The sequence below is a fragment of the Schistocerca americana genome, chromosome 4, assembly GCF_021461395.2.
Source record: "Schistocerca americana isolate TAMUIC-IGC-003095 chromosome 4, iqSchAmer2.1, whole genome shotgun sequence".
Lineage (NCBI taxonomy): Eukaryota > Metazoa > Arthropoda > Insecta > Orthoptera > Acrididae > Schistocerca > Schistocerca americana.
In genome coordinates this window covers 245,388,125-245,405,412 of record NC_060122.1, presented here as the reverse complement: position 1 = coordinate 245,405,412, position 17,288 = coordinate 245,388,125, and the positions used below count along the sequence as shown (strand labels likewise).

General features: G+C 39.4%; 1 protein-coding gene across 2 annotated transcripts in view; it reads left to right on the top strand.

The window, feature by feature from the left end:
* The window catches only part of LOC124612638 (saccharopine dehydrogenase-like oxidoreductase), a 124,730-nt gene that overhangs the window by 84,561 nt on the left and 22,881 nt on the right, over positions 1–17,288 (top strand). For both annotated transcript variants that reach the window (XM_047140936.1, XM_047140937.1), the window contains exon 5: positions 7,443–7,501. In XM_047140936.1, coding sequence (XP_046996892.1) covers positions 7,443–7,501 — 59 coding nt within the window. The remainder of the gene's footprint in view (positions 1–7,442; positions 7,502–17,288) is intronic.

Below are 17,288 nucleotides of genomic sequence, written 5' to 3'. Positions count from 1 at the left end.
ACAACAATTAGGATTACTCACATAAAAAAACAGTAATTAATTATCAAAAGTAGGTGGATTTCATTTACTCAGAAGGGCACTGTATACACCACTGACAGATATTACTTTCAGAAGTACATTCCCTAAGGGCTTTAAAAATATAATTAAACTACTAAGACATAGCAATTCTTTTGGTTTGGTATTGTTTTTGATCAAGTATTAAAATCTAGTTTTAATGTTATAGTTCCCTTGAGCTTGAGCTGTTGTTTCCTTGAGCTACATCTACATTGGCATGAGTGGTGATATTAACTGGATATCAGCTGATGAGGGGATTATGAAAATTATGCTGGCATGTTGTATGTGTGTATGTACTTATGAACAAATGCACGTACAGTGGAAGTGGATGGATACTATGAAAGGAGTCAGAGGTCAGGTTGATGGGAACTAGTAGAAACTGATAGGAAAGAGTATAAGGGGAACATGAAGATACAATATGAGAGAAATAGTGAAAGATTATTCTGAGCACTGAAGTTGGAACTGGAAATGATTAAAATTTGCTTTTCAATAAGTCTCTTCTCCTGTCCATATTTTCAAAAACAACTGTGATGTACATCAAAATAACATTTCTTCTTGTTTTATTGATTTCTCCAGTTACTTTCAAAATTTTCGATACTGAACTCCACATCAGTAGGGATATAGTAATTTCTTATTCTTCTATAATTTTTCGATTAAAATACTTGTGTAGAACTTTTATTACATATAAGAGTAAAAAAATAGCCAATTACCCATGGGCCTTCCATGTAACCAAAATTCCAACCAGTATATTGGTTCTTCCCTGTAACACAAAAAGAAAAATACTTCCCTACACAGAGGACAAAGGGCACTAAGACCATGATAATTACTTGCAGCCTCTGAGTCCCCACTCCCTCATACTAAATCAATATACACTATTACTGGTGCCCACATCTTAATGCATAAAAATAGTTCTAAGATCACAATATTAAATACTGCTACAACTCTTTGAGTCTTCATACATCATAATCTATCACAGTATGCTATAGTTGGTGCCACCCCTTAATAAGGATGCAAAGAGTCCTCAGACTACAATTCATTTATATCTGCTTGTATATAAAAAAAACACAACCTCCACTTCACTTTTTTCTGGTCAGTTTTCCTGCTCTACATGCTATAAATACACACACTAGTTTGATGCTCTAACAATGCCCTACAGTTAACATGTTGAGCATGGACTCAATTTTACTGGGCTATCTGCTGAGGCAGCAATCTCGCATGCCAGTGACCACCTAATGTGTGTATTCATGAAATGGAAAATGTGACAACTAAAATAGCAATTTATTGAAAACCAAAAATTGTTACTGAATATAATAAGGCAAATACTACAACTCACCTTTTGGACGAGTTGTGTGTATATAGCAGTCCATTGGGAACTACAGTAAAATAGGATCAAAAGTTAGCATTCAATCTCACTATTGCTGTGAATGTGTTATATGTATTCCAATATGTAGTGGGATGGTAAGTGTCAGTCATGATATTTTGGAAACAGTTGAAAGATGCTTTCAAATGGCATTCACATGAAGAAACTCCAGTCACTACTGATACAAACTCACTATCGATACATGAAGAAGCAAACATTTGTTGGGCAAAAAGGGAGGTAAAGTGCTTAATGTATGTAGATATCGTTCTGAATGCTGCAAGACAAATATGAAAACATTTAGGCTCGATGCATCTAAAAAATTACCTAAAGAGGTGGTTACCTTTTGTTATGCATGAAACTCTAAACTGCATCTTTGTGCTGATCATTTTAATGAACTTCATTAAAATTACAACATTTGTTTTTTAAACTCATTACTGCTCTTCCCATGCACTGATGTCATCCGAATGAAAAGTACACTCTCAGGTCAAAGGATGTGACGCAGCCCAAACCAAGAGTCCACTCCCTGTCCCGCAGGACTGATGGCATGCTTTATTTTTTAATAGATACAACAAATGTGGTTATCTCTGCCACTGGGCTCAAAAAACTCTTGGAAGATCTGGATATACATACGTGACTAGAATTTTGAGATTTATTCTCTAGTATTTATTATTTTGTCTAGTCACTTACAGATAATCATATATTTTGGTACTAAATATTCTTTTGATCTTCCAGTAGTGGTCTAGCATCATTGCCTTGGTGTGTGGCATACCCACAACTGCAAAGGGTCTTTCTTCATTTAAAGGATAAAATTTTTTAACTACTTTCTTATTTTTTATAGTACTCTTATGGCTTTTAACTAGAACTAAATCTCCCACTTTGTACTGCACAGCAAGGACACCCATATCTGGGGGCAAGTGGTTCCATGAGTGCCCCCTAGCTCACAGGTAAAGGACAAAAATATTGTGTAGTCAGGTGTTTTTCTTTCAAGATGATTTAAAATCTAGTATTAAGTAGATTTTTATCTAGGTCTTAACTGGAACTTTTTATGACTAGTTACAAGTTTTCTTCCAAAATACTGAAAGTACAAACTTTTGCATGGCCCCCTTGCTGCACAGGTTTCCCACATACTTATCTTTTTTTTCATCTCACCCGCTTATTGACTAAACATTGTTTAATATTTATTGTTTGTATTTCTGTGTCTACTACAAAATGTTTGCCAGTGGCAGTGGACCAAAAAGGTCTGCAACCACATGATCCCAAGTGCATTCTGCCATTCTTTTTCTTTTCCTGGTGCCTTTGTCCAACAGTTCGTAGGGTTGCCATGGTTAGGATCAGATTTGGCAGGGTTAATTTAAGGAGTGGCCAGATGTCCCTACTGTTGCCATCCTGTTATGCAAATGATGATGAGGAAGATGAAATGATGAGGTCAACACAAGGACAACACAAACACCCAGTCCCCAGGGCAGAGAAAATCACCAACCCGGCCGGGAATCGAACCCAGGACACCATGATCCAAAGGCAGCAACGCTAGCCACTAGACCATCAGCTGCAGACTCAAGAGCATTCTGGCATTATTGGATACAAAGTAGTATATAAATGTGATGTAACTACTTTAACTTTCTGACATGTGCTACAAATTCTCAGTAATTTGTTCTTTACTATTCTAAATATATCCTTAAAGTAATAATGTTTATTCAAATGCAATAAACATTTTGGTGACCAAAATATAAATCCTCTAATTGTTTGCTTATCTTTCATCTGACACAAGTTTTGGTAATTACCAATACATGAGTCCTATGTCATAGATATTATTTAATGAGGTTCCTCTCTCAGCTTGTACTCGTACGGTAGGAACAAAAGAGAGTAATTTTTCTGCTGTCAGATCTCTATGCAATCAGTTCCTTCACTACCAGAGTATCCTGTACTAGCTTCTAATTACTCCAGTTGTGGTTCCATTTCATTTTTAAATCCTGTATGTGTTTCAGCATTCTTAGTCAGGGCATGTTCCAAATTGTGCTTTTCTGTATTATTATCTTTCTAATATTTGTGCTTTATTTGCAAGAATGTTCTGTACTGTCGGCAGCTCGTGGTTGTGCGGTGGCGTTCTCGCTTCCCCCGCCCAGGTTCGATCCCCGGCGGGGTCAGGGACTTTCTCTGCCTCCTGATGATTGGGTGTTGTGTGATATCCTTAGGTTAGTTAGGTTTAAGTAGTTCTAATTCTAGGAGACTGATGACCATAGATGTTAAGTCCCATAGTGCTCAGAGCCATTTGAACCATTTTGAATGTTCTGTACTGGTATTAAATTAATGGTATTTAAATGCTCAACTCTGCTTTCAGTCCTTCCTTGTACCAAGTCTATATGATTATCAAAATGTTGTACATGTTTTAATCCCAAATTCAATTTTCTAGTTTATCACGTCTCCCGTTTGAGTTAGAGACTAAATCAATCAGTTTATCATTTATGTTCAGCAGTCTTCCTTACATCTGAGAAAATATTTTCTCTATTTAGAAAATCAGTATAAGAACATTTTTCGTTTTTGTGTGTTGTTAAGTGTGAAAACACTTGAATAATTGTTTCAAATGCCTTCCTTCCCTATTTGAGAATCATGGCCATCAATCTCCTGACAAATAATAATTTAAAAACTCACAGGAGCATTACTTACAATAATTAAGAAATTAGTAATAGTAAATGACATGTTTTTTTTTTTTTTTAATCTAAACTACTCGTAAACGAATGAATTTCATTGGAAAAATACATTATCTAAATTGAAATCCACCTAAAAAGTTCACTGCAAAACTGATATTCATGTAAGCATATAACCATATAAATTTACATTAATAATCCACTGCACAATGAATAGTATCCTATTTAAACAGAAACTACGGGGCATTTATGAAGTGAACCCCAGTTAGAGTTCATGTAGGCCATGTCCGCTGCTCATCAGCAGATGTTACATGAGGCAACTGTAGCTGGATGTCCACGATACTGGATGCCCCTCACGTTTGGAAAACCACGGTGCAGATGGCTGCTAGATAGATGTAGGACAGCCACTGCACACTCTGTTACTGCTGTCCTGAACTATCGTTCCCAGAAAATGAGCTACATGCCCATTATGCAGACAGTGCACCTGAAGCTTCTATGTAATTATATAGCTCTGATTGTCAGCTTTTCATTCTCCATCTGTGAAGACCATTCCAAATTATATTACATTTCCAGAAAATCTTCTTTATATTTAATATTGATTACTAAATATTCGGAGCAGCAGTTACTCTTTTTAACTCTCACTGTTGAATAGGTTAATTACATCTTTTTGATTACTGTTGCTATTAAAAAGTCACTCTTGTATGTTTTGTGAATGTGATATTAATTTTTTTTTAAATTAATAAAGTTTGAATCATGAATCATTTTAAAACTTCTTGATGCATTAGCTAAACATTAGTCTGATTTATGATCAATGCTTATTCACCACCGCTATAAACATTATATACATATAACTCAAACACCACAGAATTAAAGTACCCCAGAATCACTTTTAAATAATTCACCAATTCACTTTAGAAAGGAGACTATTAGTTCAGTCTTTAGCTTTATAAAAAAAACTGAAATGATCACAAAAGTCTTCAGTTCTTTATAATGTGGAGCATTGCTTGGCCTTAAACTCTATACCATAGCACCTCTATGTCTAAGATCACAGTCTATATTTTTCAACTTCTCTTCATCACATGAAAGGTGATTCATTCAGAATTAGTCAAACTGAAATTATGAGTATTTGCTCTTCAGTAAGCCTCCACAGTTGCTTATTTATAGACAATGAGGGTACAGAAAATTTCGCACTGTAAGAGAGGTGAGCAAGGGTGGAATTGGGTGATAAATGTGTGTCAGAGAGAGTGTGAATGGGGGTGGTGCAGGAGCAGGAGAGGGTACAGAGGCTGATAGCAAGCAGCTATTAGCAAAAATTTTGGGGCTCAGTCATATGGTGCCCATTCAGGCATGAGCAGCATATAACTTAGTACCAGCCCATAGACCAACAGGTAGTGGATGCAGCAGCTAGTTGTAGATGAGGCTATGTGGCTCATATCAGTTTGGTGGCTGGTGTGTAGTAGTTCTCAGTCTAGGCAGCAGTCGATGACAGATACTGCTAGCTGTTGGAGCGACTAGTATTTGTACTTGCTTGGTTCAATTCTATTATGAAAAGGAGTTACTTCTACTCAAGTAGAGAGTTCAATAAGGCAGTATATGAGATAACCCTCATCATTGTGCCAGGCTTGTGTCTTGGACCATGCCATCTCAGTGTTGTTCAAAGCATGTGCATTATTTGACTTCCAAGGTAGCAGAATTTCTTAATTTTGTTTACAACATTGTCCCAATTTTGGTGTTATATTTATCACTAATGTCATTTCTGCACTTTCTCATAACTTTCGTCTTTGGTTCACTATCAGTTGATATTTTGTGCTCGTTGACAGTTCATTCCATTAAGCAGCTTCTGTAATGTTTACTCCCCTTCACTATGGTTAGCAATGTCATCAGAAAATCTTATCATTGATGTCTTTTCATCTTGAATTTTCATCACACCCCTAAACCTTTCTTTTATTTCCAACAGTTCTTCTTCAATGTTTACATTGAACAGAAGGGTAGAAAGACTGCTTCCTTATCTTAAACCCTTTTTTTCCTGAGAAATTCAAACATCTTGCATCGTTTTATGTTGTCAGACACTTTTCCTAGGTTAATAAATTATATGAAGGTGTCTGGATTTTCCTGTGTTACCTCTATTATCTAGCACATCATAGAAACTGCCTCTCTGGTCATAGTGGCCACTGCTACATCTGTTACAACTGTACGTTTTCATTGCTTCTTTGACAGTCAGTTGATTTTCTGATGAAAACTGAAGATATTCGTAAAAGCTCAGATTTTCATAGTGAATTACATGGAACAAGAACCGTTTATGCAACAAATGCATCATGCAAGACTTTGTGGGCATATTTCTCACTCTGGTTGTTATAGAGATGTTCTTTCTTCTTTTTGAAGACACGTTTGTGCTTGAATTGATGCAGGCTTTCCTTGATTGGTGTTTGATTATTATTTTGTAGGAAAACTATTTTTTTAAAAAAGATGGTAACTTATATGTCAATGTAAGTGCATGATGTATATCATTAATAAGTTACAATATCAATACAATAGAGGGAAACATTCCACGTGGGAAAAATTATATATAAAAACAAAGATGAGGTGACTTACCGAACGAAAGCGCTGACAGGTCGATAGACACACAAACAAACACAAACATACACACAAAATTCAAGCTTTCGCAACAAACTGTTGCCTCATCAGGAAAGAGGGAAGGAGAGGGGAAGACGAAAGGAAGTGGGTTTTAAGGGAGCGGAAAGACTTACCTTAGGGGGAAAAAAGGACAGGTATACACTCGCACTCACGCACATATCCATCCACACATACAGACACAAGCAGACATATTTAAAAGACAACTCTTTGTCTTTTAAATATGTCTGCTTGTGTCTGTATGTGTGGATGGATATGTGCGTGAGTGCGAGTGTATACCTGTCCTTTTTTCCCCCCTAAGGTAAGTCTTTCCGCTCCCGGGATTGGAATGACTCCTTACCCTCTCCCTTAAAACCCACTTCCTTTCGTCTTCCCCTCTCCTTCCCTCTTTCCTGATGAGGCAACAGTTTGTTGCGAAAGCTTGAATTTTGTGTGTATGTTTGTGTTTGTTTGTGTGTCTATCGACCTGCCAGCGCTTTCATTCGGTAAGTCACCTCATCTTTGTTTTTATATATAATAAGTTACAGTATGTTTCATTTATTGCTAGCTTCATGCTTGCTATAAACATCACCATCACCAATTTAGACCATTCTCTTAAGTATATTGTTGTTGTCATTAATCATCCTTACATTCTTCAACTTTTTGTTAACAGTGCCCATAGTGAATTTATGTTCTGTTATTAACTGTGCATAAGGAATTAAAAATAGAGTAGACATATGCATTAACTGCAGCTGGATGCTTTCACTTTGCAGGTGACATAAACTCTGTGGAAGCATATCTTGAGATTGAAGTTGATGTCAAGGATCGAAAGGTCTGTAGAGATACTGTATGCCATTATTAATTTTTTTAATGATCACACTCTTTGTTTTAACATTTTTTATGAAACAACAAATAATGGAATATATGTTTAGCTGTCCTCCACCTTCATGCACTCGTTTTCCTGAGATAAAAGTTTCAAGCAAATTTTAATATTCAATACTGAATTACTATTTTGTATTATTGATTCTGTGCTTTCATTGAAAGATAACTCAAACTTTTCTTAAATCATTCTTTAGTTTTCTACAGGGGCTGCTTGTGCAAATTTTCACCAGTTTGCTACAACATTATAGAAATTAAAAATTCTGTTTCACTAAGTCATCATGATAGGTGATACATAATATTATTGCTATATTAACTTTACATAATGCATTAAGGCCAAGTATATTGTTTATATATTTATGATTTCTGCTATTTTTTATTAATGCTGTAATATATACTAGATCTTCCACTCCCCTCACACATCACTGTTTCTGAATAACAAATATGGAAAGCAACTCTTTTCATACACTTTCATACTTAATTTTCTCATACACTCAATTTTTTACCACTACCTATCACCTTTTGACTTAAAATATTAGCAATTGTGACTAAATCAAATATATTAATTTTACATATATCACTTGAACTGTTGAAATATATGTACATTTTATAATTACTAGTTCAACATTGTGAGGAATAAAATAAAATGAAAAAAAGAAAGATGGTAGTGGCGGGAATATACCCCAAGCTGACAAAATGCGAGTTGCTGCGCTTGAACACTGTGACACAAATATGTCAAATGTTGCTCAAAAATACCTCATACTCTATTCATAAATCATTAGAGAATGTTTTACCTTTTCTTACTGCCTCCTCAGGCAAAATATTGTACTTGAAAAGTTCATCTACCTGCTTCTACCCACACAGTTTGAGTCAAATTTGGGAGCCCCATCCCAAGCCCTCCCCTTGTTAGATTTAAATTTGGAGTAGGACTTCCTAACTCTTTAACTCTCACATTCTCTTCCAAAGATGTACAGGAAAGGGGCCTCTTTAGCAGATCGTCTACAAAATTTACCATGTTGCCTGCACAATACTTTACACATACTTTCAAAGAAAAATACTGACCTGGTGCTGTGACCGGGGATGACTATGTCTCAGAGCATCCACAATCAAAAACAGGCTGCTGTGACCCTTCTCTGAGTTCATTATAGGGTGGCTGACCATCATTTTAACACTTGACACTGGTTTCTCGGTTTCTCACTATTGCAGAAACAGTGCTACAAAAAAGTCTTCATTTATGTATTTCATTTATGTATCAGGATGCAGTCAAAGAGAAATGACATAATTTTAGTGTGATATTTACAGTGTGCTCTAGCACAGTAGCGCATGATCAGTGGCCAGACTGGTTTTCTATATTTATAACCTTCCTCTGCTAAGACGTTAATACAGGTTATACTGGTGCATCTCTTACAGGGGCTTTAGCTTATTTTGAATGTTGGCTTTCATGTATATGTTGTTAATTTTTCAAACAACTGAAACTCCAGGTAGAAATATCAACAATGTAGGAAAAGAAAGATTGCAACTTACTGTAAAGATGACATGTTAAGTTGCAGACAGGCACAGTTAAGACACCTACACGGAGCTTTTGGCCATAGCCTTCACCATCCAAAGGGAAATGCACACCATTCATACACACAAGCAAACACACCTCACACACACATGACTGACAACTCCACCAGCTGGGCCGGATTGAAACTATCACATGGGATGGAAGCAGCACTCTGGAGGGGAGGGGGAGGGATAGTAGTGTACAGGTGGGAGGATTTGATGTGGAATGATCATATAAAATTAATTGTTGGTAAGGCGGGTGCCAGGTTGATATTCATTGGGAGAGTCCTTAGAAAATGTAGTCCCTAAGCAAAACGCTCGTTCGACCTATACTTCAGTATTGCTCATCAGTGTGGGATCCGTACCAGGTGGGGTTGACAGAGGAGATAGAGAAGATCCAAAGAAGAGTGGCGCGTTTCGCCACAGGGTTATTTGGTAAGCGTGATAGCGTTACAGAGATGTTTAGCAAACTCAAGTGGCAGACACTGCAAGAGAGGCTCTCTGCATCGCGGTGTAGCTTGCTGCCCAGATTTCGAGAGGGTGCGTTTCTGGATGAGGTATTGAACATATTGCTTCCCCCTACTTATACCTTCCGAGGAGATCACAAATGTAAAATTAGAGAGATTCGAGCACGCACGGAGGCTTTCCGGCAGTCGTTCTTCCTGCGAACCATACGTGACTGGAACAGGGAAGGGAGGTAATGACAGTGGCATATAAAGTGCCCTCCGCTACACACTGTTGGGTGGCTTGCGGAGTATAAATGTAGATGTAGATGTAGAGCGGAACACTGTCTGGTTGAGTGTGTAGAGACTAGAATGCCAACAGGCACAGCATCAGAAGGCTGTGGGCAGGGAGGTGGACAAAAAGGAACAAAAATGGAGAGGAGTGGGGAAAGATGGGCAGGTGCAATGGCAGAGGGCAGCAGACAAATTAGGTGGGAGATGAGAAAGGGGAGGAGATGTTAGGACAGAGGGTGTGGAAACTGTTGGGTGGAGGGTGATGCCTGGATAATTATGGAAGCAGAGAATGTGTTGCAAGGATAACTCCCATCTGCACAGTTCAGAAAATCTGACGTTGGAGGAGAGGATCCAGATGGTTTGGATATTGAAGCAGCCATTAAAATCAAGCATGTTACCTTCATCTGCATGTTCTGCCACAGGGTGGTCTACTTTGCATTTGGCCACAGCTGGGTGGTTGCTGTTCATCCTGGTGGACAGCTGGTTCATAGTCATAACAATAGAAAAAGTTGTTCAATGATTGCAGCAGAGTGTATTTGTGTGTATTTATACTTATCTGTGTGTGTTTTTGTGTAACTGGATGTAATTTTGCATTTTTTGGATGTTTCTGCTTGTCTTTACATATTTTTTATTCTTTTTTCTCTTATCCAGCTCTTGTTGCAACCATCAACACCTATTTTACCCATTTTTGCATCATTCCCATTTTACTTCCACCTTTCGTGCCGCATGGACACCTGCTCCATCTTTCTGCACCAATTCAGAAAATATCCCTTTACCCGGCTAAAACTGAGACCCACATCCTATTTCTCAAATGCTGCCTAAACCATGGAATCCCCCAAAATCGCCTAAACATAATAATTCACCAAGCGGTGTGATGCAATGGTTAGCACATTGGACTTGCATTTGGAAGGATGATGGTTCAAACCTGTGTCCGTTTTCTGTAATTTCCCTAAAATGCTTCAGGCAAATGCTGGTGGTTCCTTTGACAGTACACGGCCGACTTTCTTCCCCATTCTTCTGCAATCTGATGGAACTGATGATCTCACTGTTTGTCCATTCCTCCAAATCAACCAACCAATCATAATAATTGCTTTCTCTGAATCCCACCCTCATTTCACAATGACCTTCCCATTTTTGGATTCTGCCAGTCTCTGGCCCTTACAGACCTAGTACTGCAAGAACATGTATCGCTGGCACAGGCATCCCAGAACCAGTATGTGCAAGTTACTGTTACTGTGCAATCCCTGCTTCATACATCACATTTCAGAAATTGAATCCCTTGCTCTCCAGCATCTGGAGGAGCATTTCAGGTACCAACTCCATAAGTTATCCAACGTGCTAACATTCTACTGCTGCATCAATGCACCACTATCTGAACCCTATCCTACCCACAATGTTCCTCCTAGTCCACCTCTCACAGTACCTGAACCCTGCCTAGCTGACCTCTGTAGTGGTTAGCACACTGGACTCGCATTCGGGAGGACGACGGTTCAATCCCGCATCCGGCCATCCTGATTTAGGTTTTCCGTGATTTCCCTAGATCACTCCAGGGAAATGCCGGGATGGTTCCTTTCAAAGGGCACGGCCGACTTCCTTCCCTATCCTTCCCTAATCCGAGCTTGTGCTCCGTCTCTAATGACCTCGTTGTCGACGGGACGTTAAACACCAATATCCTCCTCCTCCTCCTGACCTCTGTAATTTGCCACATTCCCCAAAACACCATACCAGAACTCCACCAAATCCAGACCTGAAACATTCCTGTAACACTGTTGTTAACCTTTCTACTAAAACCCTCAGTTCCACAGAAGTTTCAGTCCTATCCAAAGGTCTCGCCTTTAGCCCTACACCCAGATTTAACCATTCTGGATTTACAGAAGGCCTACTCTTCTTCTCTTGATCCCTGCAATGAATGCACTTCTTTGCCACAGAAGGCCTCCACCAATTATCTGACACCTCCATCTATTAATTATGCCCGAATGATCCCATCCCAAAAGTCCAACACAACTTCCAATCCTGAAAGCCTTAGGCCCTTCCCAGAATCTCTCCCCTGAATCCATTTCGCTCCTCACGCCTATGACACCCACACACTTTCTACATGCTCCCCAAAATCCACAAACCCAACAACAAGTCTGGATGCCCCATTGTGGCTGGTTATTATGGCCTCACTGAGAGAATTTTGGCCTTCATTGGCCAACACCTCCAACCAATTGCCCATAATCTAGCCTCTCACATAAAAGATACCAACCACTTCCTTCACTGACTCTCCACCATCCCCACCCCTTTACCTCTGCTATCCCTACTCATCACTTTTGACGTCACCTCCCTATATATCAGCTTTTCTTGTGCCTGTAGTTTTACTGCTATTGAACACTACCTTTTCCAATATCTTTCGGAGTCCAAATCCATTACCTCATTCCTCATACATCTTACTAGTCTTGTCCTAACCCACAACTAGTTCTCCTTTCAAGGGAAGATATATACAGAAATCCACAGCACAGCCATGGGCACCCACATGGTACCCTCCCACGCTAACCTGTTTATGGGCCATGTAGTGGAGACCTCTCCATAGCCTCCCTAAAACCAAAACCCTTAGTCTGGTTCAGGTTCATTGATCATATCTTCATGATCTGGACTCAGGGCCAAGACACCCTATCTTCACTCCTTCATGACCTTCTCTTCCATCCGCTTCACATGGTCCTCCTCAACCCAGCATGCCACCTTCCTAGACGTTGACCACCTCCTGTCTGATGGCTCCATCTGCACCTCTGTCCACATTAAACCCACCAAGCACCAACAGAACTTGCATTTTGACAGCTGTCATCCCTTTTACACCACAAAATCCCTCCCACACAGCCCAGCCACTTGGGAATGGTGCATCTGCAGTGACAAGAACTCCTTTGCCCAGTATGCTGATGGGTCTCACCAAGGCCTTCACAGACAGGCACTATCCCCCAGACCTAGTATGCAAACGGATCTCCCATACCATTTCCCCCAGCCCCCAATTGTCCCACTACCCCCAGTAACCAACCAGAAAATAGTGCCCCCTCCATCACCCTGCACCACTCTGGACTGAAGCAGCTGAAACACATCCTTCACTAGGGCTTTGATTACCTATCATCAAGCCTTGAAGTGAGGGACATCCTACTCGAGATCCTTCTTACACCTCCTAAAGTGGTCTTCCATAGTCCACCGACCTCCACAACATCTCAGTCCATCACTTTGTCACTACCAATCCCAACCCCTTGCGACAATGATCATATCCCTGTGGAAGACCCAGGTGCGAGACCTGCCCAATTCACACACTCAGTGCTTTTTCCAGGGCTGTTGCAATTTTATCCTACCCGTCACAGGCCATGCCACCTGTGAGAGCAGCCATGTCATTTACTGGCCCTGCTACAACCATTGCGCTGCTTTTTACATTGGTATGACTACCAACCAGCTGTGTGCCAGGATGAAACGCCATCACCAATCTGTGGCCAAGTGCAAAGTAGGCTGTCCTGTGGGGCAACATGCAGCTGATGCAGCTGAACATTCCATGCTTGATTTCAGTGGCTGCTTCACTACCCGAGGCATCGGATCCTCGCCTCCACCAACAGCTTTTCTGAATTGTATTAATGGGCGTTATCCTTACAACACATTCTCCATGTCCATAATTATCCTGGCCCCAACCTACAGTAACATGCAGTTTCCACACCCTTCACATTCTCATCTCCCACCCTCTTTGTTTGCAGCCTCTGCCAATGCACCTGCCCTCCTTTCTCCATGCCTCTCCTTCTTCATTTCTTTTTCCCCACCTCCCTGTGACACAATCTCCTGATGCTGCGCCTATTGGCATTCTGATCCCTGTCCTGTACACCACCAGACAGCATTCCTCTCTCCCCCACTACTATCTCGTCCCCCCTCCCTGCTGCTTCCATCCCACTTGATAGTTGCATTTTGGCCCAGGTGCTGGAGTTAACGGACGTGTGTGTGTGTGTGTGTGTGTGTGTGTGTGTGTGTGTGTGTGTGTGTGTGTGTGTGTTTGAGAGAGAGAGAGAGAGAGAGAGAGAGAGAGAGAGAGAGAGAGAGAGGAGAGAGAGAGAGAGAGGCGTGCTTGCTTGCGTATATGAATGGTGTGTGTTTCTTTTTTGCTGATGAAGGCTGTGACCAAAAACTTTTTGTAAGTGTCTTTAATTTTGCCTATCTGCAACTTAATGTCTCATCTTTACAGTAAGTAGCAAACTATCTTTTCCCAAATCACTTATAATTTTTTCTTCTGTTTGAGTTGTTTGTCAATGTGTAGTTGCGTAACCTTAAAATCTGAATGTCCTTGAAATAACACATTTTTCCTTTTCCTGCTTTCTCTTGGCTACCATTGGAAGGTGTATTTTATGCAAAATTGTTCTAACTTGATCACCTCTATTTTGTGTGTTGTTATGGAAAATACCACACTATGCATTCCATCTCAAACACTTGTAAACTGTGGAAACTGAGCATGTAGAGATATAGTTAAACACTTAGATTCTTTCCATGTCACAGCAATGTGCATACTGTATATGTAACTAACTGTTATGTTTTGTTTCTAATAACTTTGATTATGCTAACTGTAGAAAAATAACTAGAATTGATTTGAATGCAAAAGAAAATAAAAGCAAAATGTATTGAAGTAAACATCTTCTGTGTGAGCCATGCAGGCTACTGCAGCACTCCACATGATAATGCATACTTTGTTGTTCTTCTGCTACAATTCAAATAAAATAACCTTTGTATTAATTGGCCACATCATATGGTGCCTAAATGAATGATATTTAGTCACTAACTTTTCCAAGATATATCTGAATCTAGAGTTTTCATATTCATCACTTGTAGTTTCAATTTTGCTTGGATTCAAATACTGGTAGTCAACCAGTATTTAAAAATAGTGATTGATTTGAGGAATCGGGTAACAGACAAGTCTTTTAGCTTATAAGGGAAAAAAATCTGCAAATGGTCAGTGTATAGCCATATTTACATATGAATGTGTAATGTGAATGTGAAATGACTCATTCCACATCTTTAATTATTCATACGAATGAAACATGAAATTAACCAACCAACTAATTTCATTGCTAATGTAAACAATGAAGATGAGTCCTAGGTTGTACAAAATATACCAGTAAAATAAAATACAAGCAGTCAGATGTGGGAAAGGCTGGACTACATCTCAGTCTGAAGTATACTGTGCCAGTATGAGATATCTCTAATTCAGAGGGCAGGCGGTGATCATAATTTGAAACTACAAAAGCAACAACATTGCAAAACTTTCCAGTATGCTATAAACAGGCAAAAGGCATCTGCATTTAAAAAATCTCCTTAGAATATAGAAACAGCAATCTGTAGAATTATTAAAAAAAGGAACAATTTCAATGATTAACTCTTGATAGTGGCAGCATACATAGTAACTAAAATAAACAGTCAAGAAGAGATGCTAGATTTATCCTGGCACACATTGTGTATGCCAATTAACAAAGAGAAAAGAAAAGAAAGAAAACCAACAGTCAATTAGAGTAAATAATCTTTCAGTAGTTAAAAAGTAATATTTTTGTAACAGCTATCTTGTGTTGATAGCTGAATATTATAATCTTGACATAATTCAGCCCCCTCCCCCATAAGGGCTTGTTATACCTTTTTGTTCTGCCAGACATTCAAGCTATATTTGGTAGACAGACTTGGATATCCTATAGCAACACTAATGGTAATGTGTGTGCTCTGTTCAGTCTGTCAGCATGCCCCAAAGGGTCATTTCATGCTCTGCCCACATGTGCATTTTTGGCACAGAAAACTGGCTGACACTTTGGCATACAGCACAGTGATGTCATTTGCATATTCAGCCACTGTTATGAGACACAGAACCTGGAAGACCTGCCTCACAGTCGCCCACCAGCTGAAGACCACTATGTGCAATTATGGCTCGCAAATATTCTGAGAAAAATGCACCATATTCGCTGCCTGTATGGGGTAACTTGGACCACTATGTCAACAAAAACAGTATGCAACAATCTCCACATGGTTTTAGCCATAAGGCATCCTTTGTGTGAACAATTCAAATCTCTCAGCATCATGATATGTGAAGAAAATGGGCAAGGGAGCACTTGAAATGGAACTTAATGGTGTTAGACAAATAATGTACTCATTGTGACTACTGTCATAGAAAAGTCCAGAGATCTCAGAAACCAATATACTTATCAGGTTTCTCAGGTTCATCTGGCCATAGGGTTAGTCTGTCATCTTTTGGGCCTGTGTCATGTACGAATGTTGGGAACTGCCCTTCAAGATTAGGAGTAATTTAAGGGCTGTGCAATATTGCAACAGGATTCTCAATCCTATTGTCCAGCCTTAAAGTCAACATTTTGATGATAGGTTTGTTTTTCGAGACAAAAATGCATGAGCACATTACACCCACTTCAGGAACACCTTTCTCCAAGAGGTAGAAATCAACCAAATCTTCTGGCATGAACTCAAATGAGCATGCTTGGGACCAGGTGGAACAAGCAATGTGTCATCACAGGGATGCTCCTCACACACTAGATAATCTCAGGAGGGCAGAAGTCTACTACTGAAGAGTGGGACAAGCTTGATCACAAAAATCTCTACTACCTTATGGACAGCATGCAAAGAATAATCAAAGAATGTTGGAGTCTGTGGGTGGAGCAAAATGATATAGAATAATGTTACCCAGCAGCAGACACTAATTTTACATATATGCACTTTCACAGCATTCATTTTTATTTTATTAAGATTTACCTATTTAATTTCCTTGAATTCTCCCTTGAGTTGACTTGAAGTATACACATTAAGAAAAGCTGAACAAAAATTCCAGGAGTATGCACTTTCTGAAACTGACACATCAGAGAGTAAAATCAAATCATGGAATATTGTTAAAGGAGAGAAATGGAAAGAAACCACAGAGGATGACATCATTTCTGTGGAGAAGAATGGGAGCATTATAAAAGGCATATTGTAGCAGATATTTTTAACAATTACTTGTTAAAAAATAAGTGAGAAAATTTGTGCAAACATTTCAGAAGAGAAAGTAAAACAGTAAGCCAAAGAAGAAATATAGGGGGCATTTATTGAAATAAAAATTAATCTCAGATTGCCATTTGAAATAAGGAAGGCTATCGTGACTCCAAAAGGTAAAAGTTCATATGAGTGGATAGCATCTCCAATAAGAAATGAAAAATTGTACTCTTACAACACGCAGGCTTGTTAGCCACCAGCCGGCCGGTGTGGCTGTGCGGTTCTAGGCACTTCAGTCTGGAACCGCGTGACCGCTATGGTCACAGGTTCGAATCGTGCCTCGGGCATGGATGTGTGTGATGTCCTTAGGTTAGTTAGGTTTAATTAGTTCTAAGTTCTAGGCGACTGATGATGTCAGAAGTTAAGTCGCATAGTGCTCAGAGCCATTTTTTAGCCACCTGTTAATGCATCATTAACTCA